This window comes from Lynx rufus, unplaced genomic scaffold (assembly GCF_022079265.1).
Source record: "Lynx rufus isolate CCGP_SWC_20201006 ecotype Redwood Valley unplaced genomic scaffold, mLynRuf1.p SCAF_15, whole genome shotgun sequence".
NCBI lineage: Eukaryota > Metazoa > Chordata > Mammalia > Carnivora > Felidae > Lynx > Lynx rufus.
This window is the reverse complement of record NW_025814829.1, coordinates 43,704,746-43,732,562: the sequence shown is the minus strand read 5'-3', so window position 1 is coordinate 43,732,562 and position 27,817 is coordinate 43,704,746. Positions and strand designations below refer to the sequence as shown.

The 27,817-nt window shown below is 39.2% G+C and overlaps 1 protein-coding gene across 4 annotated transcripts in view; it reads left to right on the top strand.

The window, feature by feature from the left end:
* Positions 1 to 27,817, top strand: part of RASAL2 (RAS protein activator like 2) — a 357,686-nt gene that overhangs the window by 178,274 nt on the left and 151,595 nt on the right. For all 4 annotated transcript variants that reach the window (XM_047076953.1, XM_047076952.1, XM_047076951.1 and 1 more), the window contains exon 3: positions 14,805 to 14,931. In XM_047076953.1, the coding sequence (XP_046932909.1) occupies positions 14,805 to 14,931 (127 nt within the window). The remainder of the gene's footprint in view (positions 1 to 14,804; positions 14,932 to 27,817) is intronic.

The window sequence follows — 27,817 nt, the reverse complement described above, 5'->3', positions numbered from 1 at the left end:
TAATTGCTTTAAGGCACCATGAACTACACCCACATAAGATGGTGAACTTAATTGGTAAGTGTGTGTATTCTGACTGTTCCATCGACTGGACTGGCTGTTCCCATCCCTCTCCCTCTTCTCTGGAGTCTTTTCCCTGAGACATGACAATATTGAAATAGGCCAGTTAATAACCCAACAATGACCTCTAGGTGTTCACGTGAGAGGAAGACTCGCATATCTCACACTTTAAATGAAAAGTTCGAAATGCTTAAGCCTAGTGAGGAAGGCACGTTGAATGCCAAATGAGGCTGAAAGCTAGGCCTTGTGCCCCAAAGAGTCCGCCAAGTTATGAATGCAAAGGAAAAGTCGTTGGAGGAAATTAAGCGTGCTACTCCAGGGCACGCACACGTGATAAGAAAGCGAAACAGCCTTATTGCTGATACAGAGAAAGTTTCCGTGGTCTGCACAGAGGGTCAAACCAGCCGTTACATTCCCTTCAGCCAGAGTCTGTTCCACACCAAGGCCGTGAAGGCTGAGAGAGGTGAGGAGGCTGCAGAAGAAAAGTTGGAAGCGAGCAGAGGTTGGTTGATGAGGGTTAAGGCAGGCAAGAAGCCACCTCCAAAACATAAAAGTACAAGGGTAAGCAGCAAGCGCTGATGCAAAAGCCGCAGCAGGTTATCCAGAAGGTCTAGCCAGGATCGTTCCTGAAGGTGGCCGCAGCACACGGCAGGTTTTCAGTGCGGAGGGAACAGCCTTCTATGGGAAGAAGGCTACAAAGAAGGCTGGCACTTTCATAGGCAGAGGGGAGAAGTCGATCCTGGCCTCAGAGCCTGCAAGGACAGGCTGACTCTCTTGGTAGGGGCTCATGCAGTTGGTGACTTGAAGTTGAAGCCAGTGCCCGTTCACCATTCTGAAAACCCTAGGGCCCATACGAATCATGCTATATCCACTCTGGCTGTGCTCTAGAAACGGAACAACAAGCCTAGGTGACAGCACATCTGTTTACAACATGGCTTCCTGAATATTTTAGGCCCGCTGTTGAGACCTGCTCAGGAAAGACGTTTCCTTTCAGAATGTGACTGCTCGCTGACAATGCACCTGGTCGCCCAGAGGCCTGATGGGGATGCACGGCAAGGTTCATGTTGCTTTCATGCTGACACAGCATTCATTCTGCAGCCCATGGATCACGGAGTCATTTCAACCTTCAAGTCTAATTCTTTAGGAATACATTTCATAAGGGAGGGAGGGAGGGAAGGAGGAAGGAAGGAAGGAATACATTTCATAAGGCTGCACCTGCCAAAGATGGATCTGTGTAAAGTAAATTGAAAACCTTCTGGAAAAGATTCACCATTCTAGATGCCAATGAGAACACTTGTGATTCCAAGCCCCTGGTTGAGCTCCACTTCTTTGCCTCTCTCTCTCTCTCTGCCGCTCGCTCACTTGTGCCCTCTCATTCTCTCTCAAAAAAATATAAAAAGAGCATTTGTGATTCATGGGAAGAGGTCAAAATGCCCACATTAACAGGAGTTTGGGACAAGGTGAGTCCAACCCTCATGGATGACTCTGAGGGATTCAAGACTTGAGAGGAAGCACCTGTGGATATCACAGAACTAGCCAGAGAACTTGACCTGGAAGCGGAGCCTGTAGACGGGACCGAATTACTGCAATCTCATGATAACACTTGAGTGGATGACGAGTTGCTTCTTAGGGATGAGCAAAGACAGTGGTTTCTTGAGGTGAAATCTACTCCTGGGGGAAGATGCCGTGAAGATTGTTGAAATGACTACAAAGGACTGAGAGTATTACATAAACTTAGTGGATAAAGCAACGGCGGTGTCTGAAAGCACTGACCCCAGTTTTAAAAGAGGTTCTACTGTGGGTAAAAAGCTATCCAACAGCACCAAATGCTACAGAGAAGTCTGTAGAGAAAGGAAGAGGCCATTGATGTGGCAAATTGCATTGCTGTCTTATTTTAAGAAATTGCCGCAGTCACCCCATCCTTCGGCCACCACCGTCCTGATTGGCAGCAGCCATCCACGTGGAGGCAAGATCCTCCACCAGCCAAAAGATTACGACTCACTGAAAGCTCAGATGATGGCTAGCATTATTTGCTAATAAAGTATCTTAAAATTAAGGTATGTACGTTGGTTTTTAGATATAATGCTATTGCACATTTAATAGAGTATAATGTAAACATAACATATATCTGTGGGCAAACCAAAAATTCATTTGTCTTGTTTTGTTGCATTGGTCTGGAGCAGAACCTGAAATGTCTCTACGGTATGCCTGTAAGTCTAAAGGGCTGCTCGCATCATAATGATTACACTCATCATGAAGAAGCGAGTTCAACAAGATAAGGGTGGATTTTCACTAAGGAATTGTGAAATAGATATTGAGTTGAGAAATTTGGAATGATGACAGATGGGATTGTGTAGACCTGGCCCCCAAAATCACCCAGAAAGGCTACTGGAAGTGATGTCAGTGTAGCAACTAGCAGGTAATAAATGGCACTGTCAGGGGACTAATTGAAAGAGGTTAATAAAGGGTCTGTTGACAGAGATGTGGGCAGCATAAGGGGCCCACCAAAGAGTGTGAAGCGCCATGAAGTAGTAACAGCAGAAAGCAGTTATGACCCTAGACTTCCAGGGCAAAGGAAGAGAGCAGTGCTTCTGGAAACCAAAGAACGGTTACATGTGGGGGCTATGACAGTGGCTGTGGTGCTACACAAAAGAGCACAGCTTCTACCCGAACATCAGCAGCCAGCAAGGAGGAAGCAAAGGGGAATAAACACTCCAGCACTTTTCCTGCCTTCTGGTTTCTTGTCAGTTGTTACCTACTGGCCAAATCTAACTTGAAGCCAGAGGGAAAAATATTGCTCTTCATGTGTTTTGTTGAGGTTTGCTTTCTGAAACACACAGCGAGGGAGAGAAGGGCAGAGAGTGCATCTGGAGGGGCTGATGGAATGTAACTAGCATAGGCATCGGGTTCTAGGTGAACTTTCTCTCCCGCCAAATTAAAAAGCCCTTGAACTTATCATATACCATTTGCTACTTTACTCAGACCGTTAAAATGTACACATCCTTCCACATCCAAATAACTCATTTGCTTATTGGTGATTTTTCAGATAGTTGATAGCATTCTGGTTTGGTAGGTCCATAAAATGGTTTCACTCTCCACCTCCACGACGTAAAAAAATGAGTGAATATGATCTTGACAAAGAAGAGAGATAATGGGAGGGAAGAAGAAAAGATCTGATTCAACAAAGGGCAAAGATTAATTGCCCAAAATATATGTAAATATCTAAAAAGCTGTAGGTAGAATATCAATCTAGTAGGTCATCATTCCCAAAAAATGAGTTCAGGGGAAGCAGTGAACAGCAAATACATTTCTTAGTTCCCAGCTGCGGATCCCTATCTCCCTTTTCTCTTCTCTCCTCTTCTCTTTTCTTTTCTATCCCTTCTCTTACTCAACTGTCTTTAATAGTAAAACCAAGGGAATAACAAAAGAATTTTAGTTTCTATTTTAATAAACAGTTCTTACTTGTGAGGGCCTAGCTAATATGCTCTCTCTGAAGCCCTTGCTTATTATTTTTCTCCAGCCATTGAAAAATATCCTTTGTTTTTGTTACCATCTCCATACCCATAACCTTTTTCCAGTATTTTAATATTATTAAATTTTATTAAAATAATAAAGGTCAGCCTTTTCTAGGATAGTCTAGTACAAGTTTCCATGTTCATAGAAACATATAATAAAAAGTGGTAGAATGAATGTTAGTATAGAAGATTTCTAGTTATCCACTCTGAATACACAGATAATTGAAAATGTTCGTTTTAGTCAGCCTACTTTGTCAGCAGCCATTTATCAGAGTTGTTAATAATAATCAGCCACATCAGAGTGATATGATACACAGATCATTTGCTGTCTTTCTGCCCTTACCTAACTTTTATTCAATTTAGAGTGTACTGTAAGAAATTAAATAGCATAAGGATAGAGAGACCATAAGGGAAGAGCATAGATACATGCCACATCTAGAACCAAGATAAAATCCACTGATGAGAGATTACTGATCAGTTGAGTATTCCAAGCCTGGGCCCCCTTTTGTCTCATAAAATAACCGTTCATGAGGAATAATTTTCTACAACAGTATCTTATGTACTGTATTCCTTTTTATGCCAGTCATCAAGAATAGCCCCGGACATTGGGGAACCCCTCATCTCCCACACTCTGCATGTGTCTGCAAATCCCCCTTTCTCCTTTCTGTCCCTGCCTTCTACTCATCTTTTCCTACCACTTAAAACCCTATCGCTATACCCTCTGCAACTCACAGTCCGTCATCAGCAAAATCAGCTGTTTCTTCTACCAGTTCTTTGTAGGCATCCCTTAACTTCTTGGTTTCATGAGAACCTGTAACTTCTCTGAACACACTGTCTTCTGTGAAGTCCTATCAAGGGCTGGCTGTTTTTCTTCCCACAGCCCTCATACCTCAATGCCTGTACTAGGTGTCCTTCCTCTTTCATGACTGATTCCTGTCCTCCCTCCCTAAAAAGTCCAAATCCTGAGTCTCCTCTTATAGTCATGTTCCAACCCCTAGTCATTACTTGTCATTTTTTGTTGATTTGAGCACCTGGCTCATTATCTTCAACACTACTTCAGCCTTAATTTGTGGATTAAATCTTCAGAGATGCTTCTAACACACTGGTTCTCAGTTCCTTGACCTCCTTTCCTCGAAGAATATTTTCCTCTACCCCACCTCATTGCTATAATTTCTTCTTACTCTCAGTTCCATGTGTTTTACACTCTAATCATCACCTTCTGTCTTCCTAGCTCATTACTTATTCTAACAATCCTTCAGTCCTTTTGGAACCTATTTTCCATTGATGCTGTAAGCTTTTCTGCCCCTCATACCTCTAATGTCCAATCTCCCCTCTTCAGTCTGCCTCATTTTCATAGCCATTCTACTCACCCCTTGCATACTATTCCCTTGCCCTTCTCTTACATTATCATGCTCTTTTGGCAATGGTGATGACTCAGTTAAATCCTGCCCCTCATCTATCCTGCCCTGATTCCGTGCAATGTAACATGCCTGGACAAGACCACTCCATCATACTGACACTCTTTAAACTAATGGTTGCAATCCTCATGTAAACCCCTAATTTAGCTGCTTGGCAATCCCAAAACATGTCTTAGCTTAATTTTGTCCAGCTCTCCTGGACTAGTTCTTCTCAGTCTGTGTATGGTGAAGGACTAGTTTTTTCTCCACTTGACTGTGAACAAAATACAATGAAGTGAATAGTTAAGAAAAATGACATTTTAAAAAGACATAAAAAACATAAGCCCGAATTTTTAATTAGATTTAACTAAAATGAAATCACGATTCAACAAATATGTGCCGAATAATCATAAGAAAAGAAGAAATAAAATTATGAAAATTATGCATGTTCATGCAAAGTGTTGCTGTACAATGAAACAAACCCATTGATCACACGAGGCACACTTCTGTTTCTGTACTGTTAAATTATTTATTGCAAACCAGTAACAAACAGTTTGCAGAACAGCATAAGACCTTGGACCGCACTTTTGAGTAGCACGATCCAAAATGACTTCTAAAGTGATTTTTTTCACACCTCCTCTGTTCTAATCCTTTCTCTATTACCCTCTTATAGCTGGTTACTTTGCTGCTTATTTCACTGAGAAAAATTCAAGCACCCAGCAGAGAATTTATGCACACTTCATTAGCATGCACTGTGTCTGCCCATCCGCCACCGATGCCTGTATTTGTCTCCTTTAACTGTGGTTGAACTACAGTTCAACCGTGGTCAGCCCCTCCAGGTGCACACGTTCCATTCCTTCTTGCCTATTCCAGGAGGAATCACTAGCAATCCTCCCCTGCTTCTTTTACAGCTTGAATTTTTTGCTCTCTACTGGATCATTCCCCATCAGTATGCTATTATTTTTCCCATTTTAAAAGCAAAAGTAAGCCTGTATTAACCTCACTTCTAGCTCCAATTACCACCTCTTTCTCTGCTTCCCTTTACAGCAAAAATTCTTGAAAACTTTTAAACCCATTGCCTCTAATTCCTCTCCTTTTATTGTCTCTTAAACCTCCTCCATCAGATTCTTACACCCCTCTGCCAAAAGTGCTCTCTTAAGCTCACTGGTGACCCCCACGTCACTAAATCCAGTCTTCAGTTCTCAGTTCTCATACTACTCAATCTGTCAGTGACATTTCCTACAGTTGATTTGCTCCTTCCTTCTAGAACCACTTTCTCCACCTGGCTTCTCATGCTCTCCTACTTTTCTTCCTGCCTCTCTGTCAGTTCCTTCTGAGTCATCTTTGCAGATTTCTCTTCTTCTCTTTAAATCTTAACAGAGGAGTGCTGCAGAGTTCAGTCCTAGGGCCTCACTTTTTTTAGGACTCTCCTCCAATCTTACGAGTTTTCTTTCTTTTTTTTTTTTTTTTTAATTTTTTTTTTTTTTCAACGTTTATTTATTTTTGGGACAGAGAGAGACAGAGCATGAACGGGGGAGGGGCAGAGAGAGAGGGAGACACAGAATCGGAAACAGGCTCCAGGCTCTGAGCCATCAGCCCAGAGCCCGACGCGGGGCTCGAACTCACGGACCGCGAGATCGTGACCTGGCTGAAGTCGGACGCTCAACCGACTGCGCCACCCAGGCGCCCCAAGAGTTTTCTATCTCAAGACTATACTTCTCTCTTCTCTAGACCCATATATCCATCTGCCCATACACACCTACTTGGATATGTAATAGTCAACTCTAACATGCCTCACGGTGGGTCCCTAATTTCCCCTCCCAAACCTGCCAAAGGCCATCCCCCTCTCTGTTAATGATAAGTCCATTCTTCTAAGTTTCAGAGGCCATAGACTTGCGCAGCTCACTCCAGTCATTCTGGCATTGTTGTGATTCTAGAGCATATCAGCATATTCTTGCCTCAAGGCCTTGATATCCCTCTGATAGTAAATGATTCACTCTCTCTCCTCCTTTAAGTCTTCACTTACTGTCACCTGCTCAACAAGACCTACCCTGACCAACCTATTTAAAATTGCAACTGCTCCTCCTATCTCCACCCAAAACTTTGGTCTGATTAACCTGGCTCTGATTTTTTTTCCTTCATAGCCTTTACCACCTTCTAAAATGCCTTATAATTTGTTATATTTACGTATCTCTTGCCCTATGAAAACATAAGCTTTGCGGCAGGGATTTTGTATTCAATGCTGTATTATTCAGTGCTTAGAACAGTTCGTGACATAGAAGTAAATTCTCAATAAATATTTGTCCAATAAATTTTTTAAAAGGTAAATTATAAACTTTGATCCTGAATATCCATTTCCTTAATATAAATTTGAGAGGAAATGAACCTTCTTTTCTATCTTTTCGTTTTGTATTATAAATCTGCCCAGAACATGAGACTTAATTCCATATTTTTTCTAAAACTGGATAATAAAAAAGGAACAAAATAATCCATAAGCTGCTTTTCCATTGTTGAATATTTGATTAATTTTTATTTATTGAGCAGTATTGTGGTTGCAAAGATGTAGTCTTATTGGTCACATCAAGGTAAATTGAAAGCTATAGTCATTTGGAACTTGACAGAAGTGATGGTTGTACAACATTTGAATGTGATAAATGTCATTGAATTATTCATTTTAAAATAGTTAATTTTAGGTTAAGTGAATTTCACCTCAATAAATTTTTTTTTCCAAAAATTATAACCATAAGGGAAAGATTAACTGACATATTGCCTGGGTGGGTTGTGATGTGAAAGTAAGAATGCCAAGAAAGATTTTACAGAGAAATTTATGATTGGGCCATGTCTTTAGGGACAAATAGAAGCTCAGCTGGAGGAGAAGGAGGGAAGGATATTCCAAGTACGTATGAGGATACAAACTCAAGAAACATATCTCTTTGGCAAACTGCAAAATCTTCAGAATTCTTGGAATCAAGTTTACAAGAGGAAAAAAATAGCTGATAGCTAGCAAGAACTGAACAATAAAGTGCCTTTTAGGCCATGCTAAAGAATTTGTATGTTATTCTGGAAATGATTTAGACCACAGAAAGGTATTTAACAGGGCAATGACATCATCAAATTTGCTTCTTAGTAAAGGAACTCTAGGGGGCGTCTGGGTGGCTCAGTCAGTGAAGCATCTGACTCTTGATTCCAGATCAGGTCATGACCTCAGCATCCTAAGATTGAGCCCTGTGTTGGGCTCCATGCTGAGCATTGAGTCTGCTTAAGATTCTGTCTTTCCTTCTCAGTTAGTCCCTCCCCCACTCACATTCTCTCTCTCTCTCTCTCTCTCTCTCTCAAAAAATTAAAATAAAGAAAAAAAAAAGTAACTCTGTTGATCATGTGGAAAGTAGATTGAAAGGGATTGGAAGGAAATAAATGAGTGAAGATTACTGCCACAGACTGGGTCAGGGATGATGAAGGGATAATGAATATACAAAGCAGATACAGGAACAGTTTAATGCTCTGAGACAGGTATGTTCTACCAGTAAGTTGAAAAAACTGGATTAAGTCTCTCCCAAAAGAAAATGTAAAGCCATTGCTGTACCTGCTACTTAAGTGATAAACTTAATATGTTGTTAATTTCATTACAGGAAAAGATTAGAGACCCATTTTTTTTGTGGAAGGACCAGAGTATGCTGTCACCCTTCTACCTTTCACCCACACTATCATGAGAAGTATAACACTTCTCCTTGGAATTTCAAATTGAAGATTTAGAATTCATTGAAACAAGGAGTTTAAGGAATTTCCTGCTAAAATTATCCAAAGATGCTGTTTAAAACCTTCATCAACTAATCACCAGGGTGTTGACTGCTGTGTTCAAAAGATAATTAAGAGGTTCCATAAGGATTTAAACTGAATCCTAGGCCAGGCACTGCTGGAATGTGGGAGGACTATATTAGTCTAGTACCACTCATGTATTCAGTGTGTGGGATCTTTTAGTGCTCTCTCTTAACTCTGCATGTTTCCTGTCAGAAACGGGAACACGTCTGCTTGGGGGATATACATGGGAAGAGTGTTAAACACACTCCTTACCAATTTGAGACTATAACAGAAGGGTAGGTCTGGGAAGAATGCTGAAAGAGAATTCTGCCAGGAGTATCACCTTGAGAAATGACTCGTTGGTTCAGTAAATTGCTCCATGCAAATCGTGCCAAACAGACGCTGCTGATGTGTTATGAAATATACTTCCCTGCCCGGATGTCAGAAAAGGCCCCAGCTGGCTTGGCACCACCCCAGTTCAAAGAGGGCGTAGGAGGCCATTTGAATTCCATTTTGCTCCAAGAGATAAGGCCAAGTAAACGAGAGATTAGGGAGCTGAGGGAAGTGGCAGAGAGGACAATCGTGAACCCTTCAAGGTACAGCCAGTATAAAAATACAGAAGAAAGCTGAATTTGTGATTTCTTTCTTTCGGCAAAACCAAGTCATTAGGAAGAATAATTCCTATTATTCAGTTTCTACTTTCTGTATTTGGAATTTTTAAAGCTAGGAGCTAGCATATAAGCAGCAAGGTAGTAATAATGCAATTTTAAAATGTTTTAGAATATCTTTACTGCTTTTGAAAAGCAATATTTACACTCAGATATACTGATGAAAATAACACTTAAGGCTTTGTGCAAACGGCTAAAAAAAATAGCTAAAAAATCAACTATTATTTGTCCTCTGGTAAACTCCCCATGGCATATTTCATTCAGAATCATTTTCAGGTTATTCAGCAGATACATAATGTGCCCCTGTATATGCATTCATTAGTTAGGAGTTACAAAGAATAAAACACAGTTCCTTCCTCTTTCTCCCCCATATCAAATTCAGTTGTGGAAATAAGACAAATAAGTTTTTAAAGTTTTTTTCATGTTTATTAATTTTTGAGAGAGAGACCAGAATGTGAGCAGGAGAGGAGCAGAAAGAGAGGGAGACACAGAATCCGAAGCAGGCTCCAGGCTCTGAGATGTCAGCACAGTACCCCACACGGGGCTCAAACCCACAAACCATGAGATCATGACCTGAGCCAGAGTCAGACACTTAACTGACTGAGCCACCCACGGGCCCCAATTTTTAAATATCATTTGATAAATAGCACAAGTAAATGGGGGTAGAATGAAAGAAAGAAATTCATTTACTCTAAAGGACTGTAATCTGTGTCATTAAAATGCTATTGGCAATGGGTAATTACCAAAGGAAGCTTAAGAAAGAAAGGGATATGATCAAAGCTATGTGTTATGAATATTAATCTGTGGAATGTCTTGGAGGGAGAAGTAGGAAGAAGACAGACCCATAAAGTAACTACCATTCCTCTGGTCTAAAAGCTGGAATAGTTTCCCACTGCTTCCTGAATTATGCATGACCTGGTATTAAACCCCTCCCAATGCAATCATAATAAATTTTGGTTTTCTGTGTTCTACCACACTTCTAGAGGCTCTAGCTAAATTGGCCTTCTTCCTGTTCCAAAACAAAACAAAAGTTGTATGTTTACAATTTCTTGGCCAGTTTTTTCCTTTGCCTGATGTGGCCCCCATCTCTAGGTATCAAATATTCGTTCATTCATTTGTGGGCTGGAGCTATTTTAGGGCTTGGCCATTGACTGGTAAGGTACAAGCTGTTGACTTACAGCTTACAGAATTAGTCGTTCAAATGCATAATTATAATTCAGTGTAATAGGTGCGGTGACAGAGCCAGAAGATGCTGTTGGAGGAACCTTGAGGAGGTGTACCTTACCCTCCTCTTAGGGACTTGGTAGAAGGGAGGATTTCTGGAGGAGGTAAGCCTGTCCTAAGCCTTAGGGTGACTAGGAGTTTGCTTGGCAGGTGTAGATAAGAAAGTAAGGAAAGATATTTCAGGCTGAGAGAACCAACTAAGCAAAGGCGCTGAACTACAAAATAGGGAATATATTAGGGAAGTGCAAGCAATTTGGTATTCCTAGAATGTAAAATCTGCATGAAGCTGGACACTCAGACAGTGGCCAGATTGTGGGAAGCCTGGTATACTGCCTTAGGGAGTTTGCACTTACTCTATAAGGTAGTAGTATTAAAACACTCTTTTAGCAGAATCCTTTCCTGGTGGAAAAGCTTATGCAGAAGCCCTAGATGACAGATAAACTTGGAATTATGTGCCCCAGAAATGCTTTCTTTTGCTGTTAGCATTATCTTGGTTTCCTGTACTTGACTATTTAATGTGTGTGTACTCTGACTGACATGGAAATTAATTCCTATGTAATTCTAAACAAAATGAAAGGTGATTTGGCAGACAACATAGAGGTATATGTTACGTATATAATGTTTTCTAAGTAACCTGATTTGTTTGTCCCATGTTGCTCTTCATTGCCATGGATGATTTGGAACTAACAAAGAGGACTGAGAGTCAGAGATTCAGTTTGACTTTGTTATTAACATATCTTAGATACCTGAGAAGCCATTTGCTCCTTACTGTGTTCTCCTTTCTCTTTGTAAAATGGAATGAATGAAAGCACTTACCCACCCACCTGCCTCCCCTGAGGAAAAAGAGCACTCAGAAGCACAGTATAAGGACGAAGAGGTGAAAAGAAAAAGTCCTCTAATTTTTTTTGGAACTAGGAAGAGATATAATATTTAAGGACTAATTCAGTGTCCTAAACAAGCAAGTGTGAACCAGTCAACTAAATTAGGGCAATCAGAAAGGACAAAATTGCTTTCCTAAAATTGACTTTGTAAAACTGATCTCTCTGGCTGTGTTCTGAGACTTGTGAACTCCAGCTTAGTTCATTTGAAGATACTTGGAATATGATCCCTCTAATTTTCAAAGAGTAGATCAATATGTTTTAAAAATTATTTTAGGTAAGGATCAATCGATAGTGCTGTAAAAGTAAAATATTGTTAAGATGTGCAGGTTTAGAATAAAAGTCAACACTATTCTCCCTCAAATCCTGAATGAGAGGTAAAAATGCCCTAACCTTTCAGAGTGATACTGATGTGGAAATGTTGGGGTTTGGAGCCTATGGCCAATAAAGAATTGTTGAGAGGTCTTAGGTGCAAAAAGGCGGTTTTATTAAAGCCTGGGGACAGGACCTCTGGGTAGAAAGCTGCACTGGGGTTGCCACGGGTGACTGATTATATTCCTTCAGGTTGGGAGTGGGTTCGGGACAGCACAGGCCTCCAAGGTGTTTTGGAAACAAGGTTTCGAGGATCCTGAGGGACCAGCTATCGTTAGGAAAAGGTCATTTATGACTGTTTAGTAAAAGCTCAGTCACTAGACCCTTCAGATGTGTATCAGTGGGCCGAATGCTTAGAGGATGATTGCCAACCTATATCTTGGGGGGTGGAGATAAAGGAAGTTTCCAAAGGAATTTTTGTATGTTAAAGTAGCCTTACGGGATCCTGGAAGTTGGTATAATGCTAAGCTGAGATTGCCTTTTGCCTCTTAGCAAAGTGTCATCATCGAGGCAGCTGAGTTTCTAAAGGAATGTCACTCTGCCTGTCTCAGTGGACTGTAAGTTGTTTTGTTTTGTTTAAGTTTATTTATTTATTTGGAGATAGAAAAAGAGAGAGAGAGTGTGTGCGCTCAAGTGGGGAAAGGGCAGAGAGAGAGAGGAAGAGAGAGAATCCCAAGCAGGTTCCACGTGGGGCTCCATCATACACCACGAGATCATGACCTGAGGCAAAATCAAGAGTCGGACGCTTAACTGACAGAGCCACTCGGGTGCCCCAATGGACTGTAAGTTGTAAGGAAATTTGATGTTTTTTCTTTTGCCTCTGTTTCCCACATCAGTACTTTGAATGGAATTTTCAATCATAGTTTAAGTTTCAAGAGTGGGAAATGAAGACTCTATATGAAAACTTTGAGAAAATAGTTGTGTGAGTGAATTTTAGGCCCATATAAGAAGTTTGATATATTTTATTTTTCTCTTCCTTAGTTATGTTAGAGACAAAGTATATGATAGTAGAAGCCATTTCTTTCTTTTTCCTGGATATGGCCTTTATAAATTTCTACAGAAAAGATCATAATGGGTCATTCCTTCCTAAAATATAAAAACAACTACTGTCTTTTTTCTGTGAGGCTTAGGCCTTCATTATTTCAGGTAACAAGTATTTTTAGAGCTAGAACAAAAACAGTTGTGTTTATTTATGTTCATCTCTTTGTTCAAAGACTCAAACTATTTTTCCCCATTCTATCCTGCTTTGAAGGCAGGTAGAGGACACATCTTTGCCTTTCTTACTCAGAGGAAGTTATCTGACTTCTTGGTACTGCTACTCTTTTAATTATTTAAGTAGCGATAATTAATTTCCATCCTGAAAGGGATGGATGGATGATTTAGATTACTGTCCGTAAAGTCTTATGTTACAGAGGACTTTTGACTTTTGGAAGAGCTTATGTCCTTATTGATGAAATTATTTGGTCTCCCCTAATTTTTTTAGAATTTTTCTTAATTCTGCCTTGTGGTTTCCCGATGTGCAAGCACTAGCCATAGTTTTATGGTCATGAGGAAATGGGGAATTTGGGGTCCTTTAAAGAGTGTTCAGACTTTTAGTTCCTATGAAGACATTAGGACTTTGCTCTTCAGATTCTCAGTAACACGGAGAGTTTCCCTTGCTGTCATCCCTTTGACCCCAGGCAGAGGAGTTGGGTTACCGAGGTGAGGCAGAAGGCATATAAAGTTAAGCATATAAAGTTAAGCATATAAAGTTAAGCGTGTATCTATCCCGACTTGGCTGGATCAGTTGATGTGTCCACTGTAATCATTTGGAGAAATAAATTATTCCTCACCTGTAAAAAGGGATGATGATAATAATGTCTCCCTCATAATGTCACACGGGTAAATTCCTTAGCTTTGCACAAAGAGCTCAATGCTAATCATTATTACTGAATTTTGTTGAAATTTCAGTATTGGAGCCAGACGAAATTAGAAACTGTGCTCAATTACTGACGTGTTTTGCCAAACTATTTAAGATGTTACCAATATTATTGTTGATTCTGATAAAGGTTCCTGGTAAAATATCTTTGTGAAAAAGCTTTTGCCCTCTGCCAGTAAACAAAAATGATTTGATCTTTTAGCATATTACCAAAAAAAGGGGGGGCGGGGGGACTTAGAGTCATCCTGTAACTCTACAATGATGACCTGTGAGTACGTTTTAAAACAGTGATTGGTATTAGAGATCTTTTGTACCTTTCATAGTTCTTATTCCACATATGCAAACAACAGTTGATAGATCCCTGAAATTAGGCCAGAAAGAAAATTTTTAGGGTTTTAATAATGAATCTCACTTTTAGAAGAAAATATGCCATTTGATATAGGTATCTATGCAAGTTTCCAGTGAAATGTGTTTTATTAACTGTCTCTAAATGCTTAATGGCAAAATTGAAGAAAATCTGGTGATTTTACTATTTTTATCTAACAAAACCTTCTTTAAATTGAGTTCTGGAGCTAATTCTTTCTGGCCGGCTTTTATTTCTGTTTACCTTATTGAGCATTGGTCAGAAGAATTGGAGCTTGTGAACTAGCTTCTGATTACAAAAGAGTCTTTGTGTGGGTGTTTTGTTTTCTGAGCACCCAAAACAGGTACACACCTGGATATGACTTGTGCGGACTTCAGGTAAAGCTCATTTACATACTCACCTTTCCTGATCTTTCAGGTTCCTTTTTAAAGAAAAACTTCCTCACAAGGGGTGGGTAATGTCTTACAGTTGGAAATACTTGCTTTCTACATTTTGCCCACTTTGCTCTAATGATTATGAACTCATATCTTTATTACCTAAAAATATTCAGCGTGAAGGTAGCTATGGCAAGTTCACTATTGAGTTTCACGTCTTTTGTCTTTTGGTTAACTAGATACCTGTGGAGGGAGGACAGGAGCAGCAGACAGATTCCACCAAAGGGCGATGCCTGAGGAGAACCGTCAGTGTCCCTTCCGAGGGCCAGTTTCCTGAGTACCCACCAGAGGGCGCCACTAAACTGGGTAAGCTAGTAAAAGGAAACCATTCCAGCTCTTATCCGGTAGTTTATGGGCTTGTTATTGAGTGTTAGAATAACACAAAACATCCAGCTTTTCCTGTTCAGTGAGCGTGTTGAAATACAGTATGTTCACACAGAGTTAGTGGTCAATAGAAAGTTCTGTTTTTTGCTACCAAGTGGCAACAAAGTTATTTTACAGAGCTAAAATTTATCTGAGTGCTAGGACCACAGGCCTAGGCAGAATGTTGTTTCTGAGTTTACTCCTTGGCTTCAAATTTTGAAAGAGCATTAAGTGATCTTGTTGAAGCACTGAGATTCATTGGGGAGCCAGTATTGTGTGGAACCTCGGTGTTGAGTGGTTTGTGTCCTGTTCACACAGCTACTGATGTTGCCTTATGTAATGTCGGATCAGGCTAATTTAGCTGAGCTAATTTTACATGTCCCACGTAAGTTATATTCATGGTTGGAGTGGGTGACAGTAGGGAGAAATGGAAAAAAGAAACTCGCTTGAGTTGTTATGCACAAAAGAATTACTGTCAATATCAAAACAACTCTTGCCCTGTTTCCTACCAAGTGTATTCTGTTTGATGTTTTGTGTGCTTACCAGTAGATATGTAGATTATTAGACAGGTCAGGTGATTCTAAGGAAACATAATTAAGATGATATAAAATAACAAAAGAATGTGAAAAGTAGGGAATGCTTTGGTGCTTTGTATTGTTGTATTTGCTTAGTGAACCTAGACGTTAAGTCATAGGCATTTGATGGGTAGATATACAGAATCATTTCTTGTCTCTATGTTGTGTAATATGGATAATTCTGTGATTTTGGTTGTATTTTTGAAAATCAGGATTTGGTTTTTTGGTTTGTTTTTGCCTTTTTCTTCATTTCTCTTCATTTTCTACATGGAACTCAGAATTCTTGCTCAGAATCTGAATCCTTTATTTATCGTTATTTTTTTTTTAATCCTGTAACAGTTGTTGCTTTTCTAAAAATTAGGTGAGCAAACACTTTTCTTCAAGGAGTCACACTTGAAGAAATCAAGATTTCCTTTCATCTTATTTCCACTGTACTTCTTTAGCATGTGTTCAAACCAGTTTAAATGTGAGCCTAAATTACATTGCAAACCTGTCTGGGTGTAACCATTTTATAGTTTATTTATATTTCACGTACAGGTCCTATGTGGCTTGGACTGGCTCAGCGTCACCTTCTTCAGCCTCTTGCTGTCGTTATTTGTAATGTTATGTTGATGACTGTCTTTGCCATTTCTCCATGAACCTTTGGCTGTTCAAGCTTTGACCTACAAAAGTCACTTAATTTTGAAGAAGTGTAATCATAGTCTCAAATGTTATTACAATTTTATAGAAGAGAAAACTATATAATAATTCTTAAAAAGTCTCCACCATTCCAGGTTCTGATCCCAAAGATAAACTCAGATGAGTGGCCAAGGTGTCTAGTCCAGAGCCAACCTTCTACCTCTGCCCTTGACTACAAGTGTGGTAGCCATCTACACTCATGGCATCCGTAATCATTTTCGGAGTGGATGTCCTCAATTAGCACTGAAAGCTATTGCTTATAAGCACCACAGGGGAAAAGGCTACTTTTACAGTCATTCTTCCTTACCTTCCTGTTTAATGTTGAATTAGAAAATTATTCTGTTCTGTTTTTGTCTCCTAGTGATTTGTCTTTAGGCAGAATTTTCTGCTGTCAAATAGTTAACTGAGTGATTGCTGTATATGTAACATTCTGTGCCAATCACTAAGAATGAAAAAAGATGTAAGATAAGATTTCTGCCTTTAGAAGATTCTTATGTAGTTAAGAAGATAGATTATTATTATTATTTTTTTTAACGTTTTATTTATTTTTGAGACAGGGAGAGACAGAGCATGAACAGGGAGGGTCAGAGAGAGGGAGACACAGAATCTGAAACAGGCTCCAGGCTCTGAGCTGTCAGCACAGAGCCCGACGCGGGGCTCGAACTCACGGACCGCGAGATCATGACCTGAGTCGAAGTCGGCCGCTTAACCGACTGAGCCACCCAGGCGCCCCAAGAAGATAGATTATTGATGACTAATCACAGTACATGTTATTACTGTGGCATATTATATTGTGTGGCTTTTATTTTTTGTTTTTTAAAAACCTTTCATTTATGCAGCAAATAGTTACTGAGTGAAAACTATGTGCCAGATGCTGGTCTAGGCCCTCAAAATATAGCAGTGAAAAATTAGGCAAAAATGTGTCCTTTTGTGGAGCTTACATTCTATTGAGGAGTGACAGACACTAAGCAAGAGTAATAAATGGACTATCTACTGTGCTAGATGGTGATAAGTACAAAGAAAAAAATAAAGTAGGGAATGGGGATAGGAATGGCAAGGAAGTGTAATTTTAGCTAAGGTGACCAAGGAATGCCTCTTGTTGAGTGACATTTGAGTACAGATCTGATAAAATAATGACTGTTAACCATATAGATACGTGACGGTGAGAGGTTCCACCCAGAGGAATGGCTGGCATAATGCAGGACTGTGCTTGGGCTGTTGTAGGAGCAGCACACGTGCCAGTGAGGCTGACACGGATGAGCAGGGGGAGAGTGGTAGGAGATGACATCACTGCGCCCTTTGGCAAGCAGGTCACGATGGTCTTGTGGGTCATCATAAGGGCGTTGGCTTCTACTCTGTGAGATGGGGAACCCTTGACTTCCAACCGAATCTGCTTGTTGGATTGGATATGGGAAGTAAGAAACAGAAGAGTGAAGGATTTTGGTTAGAGCAGCTAGAGGAATCAGGTTGTTATTTTTTTTTAATGGGAAAGACTGGGAGAAACCCACTTGAAAGTGGGATTGACTGGGAGTTCAATTTTGGACGTACTGAGTTTGAGAGTCTTGTTAGACACCCAACTGGAAATATGTGAGTCTGGAAATCAAGAGAGGGAGGTACGGATTGGACACAGAAATGTAGTCCTTTGGGGGCACCTGGGTGGCTCAGTTGGTTAAGGGTCTGACTCTTGATTTTGGCTCAGATTATAATCTCACGGTTTGTGAGACTGAGCACCGCATCAGGCTCTGTGCTGACATCGTAGACTCTGCTTAGGATTCTTGCTGTCCCTCTCTCTCTGCCCCACCCCACCCCCAAAATAAATAAGTAAGTGTAAAAAAAAAAAAAAAAAAAGAAGGAAATTGTAGACCTTTAGCAAATAGATGGTATTCACAACCATGAAGTTAAATGAAATCACCAGGGAAATGGGTGTAGGTAGAAGAGAGAAGTCCAAGACTCAGCCCTGGGACAACACTTAGAGGTTAGGAAGATGAGGAGGCCCTGGCAAAGGACAGACCAGAAAGGAAGAATGGAAATCCAGAATTTTGCTTCCAAATAAGGCAGCTGAGTCAAGTGTGAATGGGGAATCCCTTCTGGTTTTACATGGTTCTTACACTTGGCAAACTCTAGATTCTCTTTATTCTTCTCCAGTAGAGGAATCCCAAACACCGATCAGTTTGTGCAGATACCATGTAAAATCATGGTATACATTTTGATTTCAGGTATGAGGTCGTCATCTATGGAGAAATGCCCACTCGTGGAAAACATGCGCTTTTTACTCTACTGCAGAGAATGTAGGACAGAAAGGAGCTCTCTGAATGTACAGGGTCTGTGAAGAATTTATGGTGGCTTCCAGCTTACTGTACGTCACAGATTTCAGACTGGTTAAAAAACTTGTGAATGTAAAAGGATGGGAAGGCCCATATTTGTGTCTCACACCTAGTTTAACATGAGCACATTTACGCTGATGAGAACCTAATAGATGTCAAAAAGTTAGCAAAAAAAAAAAAAAAGTGTGCATGGGTATGGAGCAGCAGAGTGGGAAGTGGCCAGCAGAGAAAGTACTTCTCACTCGGTACTTCTCCGACTCTTGCATTCAGCACTTTAAAGATCACCCAAGATACTAAAATGTATATGTACACTGGCATTTGAGTCAGGTTTTGATACACCAAATTCTTGCCCACTGAAACCGCGACGTTTTCTTAAGGCATATGAACATCGCGTCTAAAGCACCCATCTCCAGATTTAGAAAACCTAGGAAAAACTACTTACCCCTGGTGACAATATCCAGATTTTAATTTATTCATCAAAAAAGGAGTTTTCAAATTCAAACAATGCAAAGCAATGATTTGCTGAATTTTCAGAAGGAAATTATTTCTTCTGACAGTAGGGTCTTTGCATACTGACAATATCGGGAGGTGTGTAAATCAACCGCGTGAGCTAGAACTAGTAAATATTTGATTTTCAAGATTAATTTTCAATATTAAAGGTAACCTACATGAATTCAACTTTAAAAAGCCGTCAAATACCATCAGGTAAGAACAGTGTGAAGTAGGGGGAAGGGGAAAGCTGAGCGGGAGACAGCATTTTTGTGAAGTGTACATTTATGGAAGGAAGTTGTCTACCCCTGCATGTTGTCTACTGCCTGGCTGGTGGAGGGCACAGCAGTGAATCGGGAACTCCGTCCGTTCTGTTTGTAGCATTTCTCAGACAGATTCAAAGCCTTACAAGTGGTGACTGAAAGCTGCAGAGCCTCATGCCTCTATTTTGTTATATTATGATAAAAGCTTATAGTTACCCTATGGTCTTACTTATAGAATCTCTGGATTTTTAAAAACCTGTGCCTGTGATAAGTAAGTCTGTTTCATTATCATGAAGTCCTCAAAACCCAGAAGCATTTGATAGATATACCTATAATTATAATTTAACATAGTATGTCTTTGATACATAGTACCAAACTTTGGGAAAGAATGTATGAAAAATCTTGTAGGGGCAAAGTTAGCTGTCCAAAATTTTAATATTTATGTAAATGAAGGAGTCAAAAAATTTAACATGCTTCACCAAAGAAAGGAACCAAATTGAAAAATCTTTGGGGAACAGCCAACCTTCTGTCTACGGAGTGCTAAGTTTATTAACCTAAGTGATAAAAATTTAGGAAACTTTGAAGAAAATTACTATTAAAGCAGAATATCCTCTCCAAGTCATTTATAAAATTATTATAAAAGTTAACTCTTTTAATCAAAATTATCAGAGGATACTGATTGTTCAAACCTTAGCTTTAACCCTGACCTTCTCTGTTAAAGTAGCCTCAGGCCTAACTCTATGTATAAGCTAATAATGACTCTCTCTTTATTTGCAAGACATTATAAGAAGTATCTAGGTAACTTACGAGGTATTTTCAAGGTGCTAAAATCTTCTATAAATATACAGGGTGGTAATAATAATATTGAAAGAAGGATATGTGAGTAATGAAGATTTTATATTACCAAAAAATTCCTTCCATTTTTCAAGTAATGGAATAAAAAATTCTAAGTAATTCCTATGTATGATAATATTCAATATTTAGATCAGCTAATATTAAACATATATGAAATATATAATAATTTATATAATATTAAATAGCATATATATATTTATAAAATCAACAGAAGCAGATCTTGTGCTTTAAAGTAACATAAGTTGACTAATATTAAACATTTATATATATTATATGTATATAATATATAATAGGGCATAATATAATAAGTGATAAATTGATAATATTTTTGTATATGTATACAAAACCAATAGAGGCAGATCTTGCACTTTAGGGAAATATATACAAATGATCAAAAGTTATGAAAAAGAATCAGTAGCCTGATATTTTTAGCTCTAAAAGTAGAGTCCAATGGATAATGGCAGCCCATGGTTTTCTTTGAAGTGTCCTAATATGTAAACTAAGACCATTTCACCATCATCTAATACGTAAGCTCATGCTAAGTCAGCTGCAGAATATCTGACCTTTATACTTGTGTTCTATAATTTCTCTTTTTTTAAGTTTATTTATTTATTTTGACAGAAAGAGAGAGAGGGGGGGAGAGAAAATGGGAGGGCGGGGGAGGGAGAGAAGATCCGAAGCAGGCTCCCTGCTAACAGCAGAGAGCCTCATGCGGAGCTTGAACTCATGAACCATGAGATCATGACCTGAGCTGAAATCAGAAGCTCAAGTGACTGAGCCGCCCAGGTGCCCTGTATTCTTTAATTTCTAGATTTCAGTGATACATAAGTTATTTGAGGACAGGTCAAGTGAACTCAAGGATTATCAAAACTATTATGGATAATTAAAGTAGAAAACCCTGGAATAATGTCCTTTGAAGCTGTATGTTGGGCAGTTTTGAGTTTTCTTAAAAACCATGAGCCAATATATATAATTCTTTGAGATCTGTAAGATTCTGTAAGATACACATGCTAATACTGATACTATTCTAGCAGAATGGGCTTGAATCTAGGTTAAAATAGCCACGTACAGTCAATTCTGTAATGTGACATGTGTTTCTAAAAATCACGGAGCTATGCAGAATTGCACAATAAAAATCACAAGTCTTATGGCGAAAATGGGATTGAGGGCACTGTATTCAAAAACTTGGTCAATGACAAAAAGAACAGGAAGTAAAAACGGTAGCACATTTTTATAAGTGTTAAATGGTTGCAAAATACATAAATACTACAATAAATATAGTACTTTACCTTGAAAAAATCTGGGAAATTTACTTTGTGGTCGTGGGCATCGGACTAGTTTGTGTGTCTACTATGACACGTTTTTTTTGAAATTGAATAGAAGACATCGTGACACAAGATACGGATGAGTGTGGCTCGTAGCATGTGCAGTGAAGTAAGGTGGCTGGCAGGTGTTGAGTTATGCATGCGTGTGAGCATGTTGTGTTTTCGTACATGGCTTGGTTCAGCCGGGTGCCGTGTTCTTTGTTCACGTGGTGTTTCTCACAGATGAAATCACGCATAAGCAAACCAAAAAATTCACGTAACAGATCGTGCCCTATTATGTTACTTGTGATGTAATATTCATGTTTTCAAAGCAAGCCCTGTAACAGAACTGACTTGACTACCTGGCTCAATCAGGTTTGTCCCTTAGAAAGAAGTAGCTTGCATTTGTTAGTCTACTGAATTTCAAACCATCTGTTACTTTTGAACACATTCCTAAATTTCTTTTTGAAGTTATTTAGAACTCAAAACTAGCACAAATGAAAGAAAAACTAGTCCTTAAGTTCTCAAGCTAACCTCCCAAACCCCATTTTTATTTTACTCTTATGAGCTAGATTGACTGGTTGATTGATTTGACCTAGGTGTAGACTAGCAGTGTCTTCTCTGAGGAAATCAGTTCTCAGTTCTAAGTCAAGGCGCCAGATCTCAGTTCTTTCTAACTTGTAAATGTGAGTTTGGATTCCCGATTTGCTCTTTTATCTTCCTCCCCATCCTCATCCTGGCCCCCTTGACATTTGTTTGATGCTGTGAAAGGTGGCGCCGAGGTTGCAATTGCCTGACCACTGCCTTGTGTCATTTGTCTTTGATTTGTAGCTATTTCATAAAGTTTCCAGCAGATGGCAGTAAAGTTCCTAAACGAAGGCTTCCTTTCCTGATTCGTGTGGGTCTTTTGTACAGGCTATCGTCAGGGTTGTTGTAAAACCGGAAGACCTGGGGAAGGAGACACAGTGAAGGAAGTCAACATGGAGCTATAGGCCAGCTCCTTGCTAGATTTATTACAAAGCTGTATTCTATGTCTTAATATTTTAGTCTAACAAACTTTTTTAAAAAATACATCTAAATAAAATATGTTCTAGGCTTCAACCTTGACTGTATATTTGTAACACATTTTGTAACAGTCTGGAATTGCAGGCTAGAATTTTCAAATTTGGTCCCATATCATGAGAGGCCCCACAAACATACAGCTCGGTACCACCCAGCCTGTACCTTCGAGCTCTTAGGAGACCCTTGCCCGAGAGCACCAGAGTAGAGTCCTCTAAAATGTGATGCCCACGTGAGGGGCCCCTTTTGACTGACTAGTCCTAATGCAGTGTTAGTCATAGCACATCACTATGGTGTTTGGAGAGTAGAGTGGGAAGGAGGAATGCATGGCTTAAAGAATCAGGAATGGTTTTTAGATTCAGCCTGGACTTCTAGGGAGAAAAAAGGTGGTTTGAACCTGAGCATCTATTCCTTCCAGAAACCCCACTATAACTGTATAGTAAGGGGATTTTCTTTTAAAGACATGGTCCTTCAAGGATACGGAGAATGAGAAAGAAGAAAGCAAGCCCGCAAAATAATAATAACAACAATAACAATAATAAATTGAAAGCTGAAAAGCAAATGGAGCATGGTACATAACCTAGCTGCCTTGGGAAAGCCAAATCTTAGACTGTCAGTGAAGAAAGCTAAGAAGGAACCTGATTTTTACTACAGAATCTTTAAATCACTTACGAATTGATGACAGGAGCATATCTTTTATAGTAGATCCCCTATCTTTTCCTCTTCCCCAGTCCACTAAACAATTGCTTTTCCCACCCCTATCTGTATTCTGTTCTAAGGCTGCAGGTTAATTCTCTGGAGGAAAGAAACTATTGGTGTATTGGGGCACACCAGGCAAAATTGAGAGCACAGAACACTTTACCAAATACAAGGAAACTAAGTGAACATCTGCAGACTGAATGCTGGGCTCCTCTACCTATCTTTCCTCACTTGCCTTTACCCTCCAGGCAGGAGACAAGAAGAATATTATTTGGGGTGTTTAACCCACTCAGGAGGAAAGATCTCAAGATACTAACATTCCCAAGACTAGTAGAGATCTGAAGAAAAGCCTCTAGCATGAAAGAGAGAAACCAAAACAAACAAAAGAAAAAAAGAAACCCGGAGGAACAGAGACAGGCAGGGAATAGAAAACTTAAAGAAAAACATCGCTATCAGACAGATAAAATATTGCGTACATGAGACAAGAACTGAGTGTTATACAAAGCCAAAGAGTTGCCATGTGCTAAAAAAAATTGTCACAGAAATAAAACTGAATAGAAGAATTGGAAAATGAAAATGAGGATATAGCCCAGAAAGTAGAGGGGGGGGAAAAAAAGATAAAATAGAGTTCCAGTCAAAACAATGAGTTCCAAAAAAAGAAAAGCAAGGGAAGGAAATCATTAGCAAAATAATTCAAGAAAATTTCTCATAACTACAAATAGGAGTTTCCAGATTGAAAGAGCTTACCGAGTGCCTATGGCAAAGCACATTTTTGGGAAATTTCAGTTTGTTTTTGGTGACATAGAGACAGTCTTATAAATTTGCAAAGAAAGGACAGATTACATATTTAGGATCAGAAATCAGAATGGCATGAGGCTTCATATCAGAAGCTAGGAAAAAAAATGAGGAATGCCCTCAAACTTCTGAAGGAAAATTACTTCCAATTTGGAATTCTATGTTTAGCTATTAGCCACTAATTACACATGAGAATAAAATAGACATTTTCAGGGGCGCCTGGGTGGCTCAGTCGGTTAAGCGGCCGACTTCGGCTCAGGTCATGATCTCGCGGTCTGTGAGTTCGAGCCCCGCGTCGGGCTCTGTGCTGACAGCTCAGAGCCTGGAGCCTGTGTCTCCCTCTCTGCCCCTCCCCCGTTCATGCTCTGTCTCTCCCTGTCTCAAAAATAAATAAATGTTAAAAAAAAATTTTAAATAGACATTTTCAGACATCAAGATTTAAACAAAAAATTTACCTCCTACACATCATTTCTCCTAGAGCTAATGAAACCTATTCTTCCCCAAGAGTGAGCAGGATGTGGGATAAAGGCTGGGAGATCCAACACGAGGGGAGAAGACAAAGGGCCCCACAGGAGAATGTGCTAGAGAGAACAGAGGGTGACAACTCCATAGTGTCTATAGAATGAGGACAAGCAGTTCAGACCACAGCGGTCAAAAGGCTATCGTGAAGACTTCTCCAAGAAGACAAAATTGATACAGTAGAATGAACTGAAACAACGAATTGAGGATTGAAGTAAATTTGGGATTGAATTAATAATAAGCACATAGAAATTTAAATAAATGAATAATCAGGCAACAGCTTTAGGAGACACAAAAATGTAGTTCAGTGCACAGAGAATGCTTGTATAGCACCTTCTACACGTTAGGTACTTTGTATATGTTAATCTTTGTAAACCCACAAGGTACTGTTTTACATGTAAGGAAAGTGAGGCATAGTGAGGATAATAACTTGTCTAAATACCTAAGCAGCTGGTCAATGGCAAAGGTAGGATTTGAACCCAGGCAGTCTGCCTTCAGGAACTCTGCTCTTGACCACGGTGCTGTGTTATGCATCAGGTTCACTGTGTGGCTGCATTGACTACATACGTAGTCCCAGTATTGCTTTTCCTTACCAAAATTACTATGGAACCAAATAGGGACCATGAGAAGGTAGGAGGTGTCAGGGTACCTGCTGGGGTAGGAGGAAAGAATCAACTTCTCATCTTCATAGTGGAAAATCAAAAGATAATGTCTAAAATAGGAAAAAAAAACTGTAAATATCAGTACAGCTATTTTATTTAAGACTTGACGGTAACTCCCAAAAGAATTGGCTAAGAAAGATGAAAGTTGTTGTTCCTGGGGAAGGAAAAGTGTTAGAAGAGGGGATTGCTGTTTGTATTAACAAGTCTCATAAAACTAGGAGACCCTAAACTATGTGCATATATTGTTTTATTAACATAAAAATTTAAAAAACAGGGGAAGGCATATACAGTTAACAAAAAAAATTAATATGCCATTTAAACACAAGGAAAAGGTACTATTCCTCATTTCTAATCAATAAAAGCAAATTAAAGTCACAATGAGCTGCCGGTTTTTACCTATGAGATTAGCAAGTATAAATATGTTTGTTTTGGACAGATAGGAGGAAACAAACATTCTAGCCCATTAATGCCAAATTGTTTCTGTAGAGGGCAGCCTCGGTAGGATGCATTTTGGCAAAAATGCAATCTAACCTCTTAAGAATTTGTCCCACACCTCTACTCACATAGTCATTGCAGTTGCACCATTGCTTATAATAACACAAGAGCAGACCAACCAAAATATCCATCCATAGGAGATGATTTCAGTGAATTCTGCTAAATCTGCATGATATACCACTATGCATGCATCTATCAAAAAGAAAGTAGTTCCACGTGTAGTAATTTGAAGCAATTTCCAAGATACATTGTTAGGGGGCGGGGCAAGGTGGGGGGCAAGTGCAGAAATGTGTGTATATATTATACTTTGATTTATGTAAAAAGTGCCATGTGCGTATAAGCATGTGTGAGTGTATATGAGTGTGTGCATGTGTGTGTGTGTGCATGCGCGGGGGCATAACTCTAGAACTATACAGAAGAAGCCCTTAGCAGTGGGTGCTTCTGAGGAGAAAACTGGAGACCTGGTGGATCAGAATGTGAGGGAGACGAACTCGTCACTATCTGACCCTTTTTTAACCTTTCACCTTTTAATCAAATGAAGGTTAATATTCTTAAAGAGTAATAATGGTGGAAATACTTGTAACTTTAATAATTGCATAGAGCAGGGGAGGGGGAAATGGAAAGAAGAAACCTACCTTCCTAAAGGGACATTTCAGTTCTTTTTTTTTTTTTTAATGTTTATTTATTTTTGAGAGAGACAGAGACAGAATGCGAGTGGGTTAGGGGCAGAGAGAGAGGGAGATACAGAATCCAAAGACAGGTTCCAGGCTCTGAGCTAGCTGTTAGCACAGAGCCCGACACAGGGCTCAAACCCACGAACTGCAAGATCATGACCTGAGCTGAAGTTGGACACTCAGTCGACTGAGCCACCCAGGCGCCCCGGTACATTTCAGTTCTTTATGTTGAATTTCAAAAACAGGGAAAATGAATTAAAAATGAATTAAAATCCAGGACAGTTAACTGGAAGGGTATGTTATATTGGTGCCAATCAACGAGTTTCGCATTACTAAAATACACTGCTGTGAAATCAGCTGGATTTCATCTCGCTCACCCGTCATGAATTTGTAGCGGGGCGTTAAACTGACCGTTATAACAGGTTTGTTTTTATTTATCTGCAGTAAACAAGAGAAATTGACTCTGATTAAAGAAGACTAGAAGCTCTTTGACATTTTTATGTTAGATGATTATAATCTAATAGATTATAAAAGTAACCTCTATTGGATTTTTTCAGGAATGTTAAAAAGGATATTTCTTCTCTTTACCTCTTTGTTAAATAAAACTTAACTGAAGTAATGCTGGGGAACAAGTTTTCTGTGGACCATAAATGCTGTGCCTATGATTTAATGTAATCATTTTTGTTTATATTGCTTTGGGCAAATTTAAAACTCAAAGACCAGGATAGTAAAATATAGAAGAATTTGTTCTACACAGATCTCCTGTAGAGACCCTTTTCCCCTGTGAGAAGATCGGAAAATGTGTCTGTTTGGTTGTTTGTTTGTTTGTTTTACCTTAGGAATATTATATTTCTTATAATGTTAGATAATGAAAATTCAGAGACTGTTAGTAAGAAAAATTGCTTATAAGTAATTTTATTTTGTTTTATTTCACAGTTTTCCAAGTAGTATTAGCAATGAGCCTAATAAATTTTATTAGCCTAACAAAGTAATCCTCTTCCAGCTCTTAACATGCCCCCAGCTTCTCACTTCGGATTACAGATTTGCCAGCAACCAATACAGAAACTAAATAAAGGGAATATGAACTGCAGAGTTATTGGACGGCTGTTTTATTTCAAACCTCTATTTTATGAATCCAGATGACTTTCTACTGTTCTACTGTTAGCCTCATGTTAAGATTTTATTTTTGCCCCCCTAAATATTGGGAAAATTACTTTTTAGTATTTCCACAATACTGGGGTTTGGTTTTTTTTTTTTTTTTTTTTTTTTTTTTTTTGCTGAGGTCCAGCATGTATAGTATTTTTCTGTGAACTAAAGCAAGTTTCCATGCTTATTCAATACTAGTTATACCATCCTATTTGATTTGAGGTGATAGGCGTCATAGGTAATACTTTATGACTAAAACCAGCTTCCTTCCACTTTGTAACTAATTCATAAA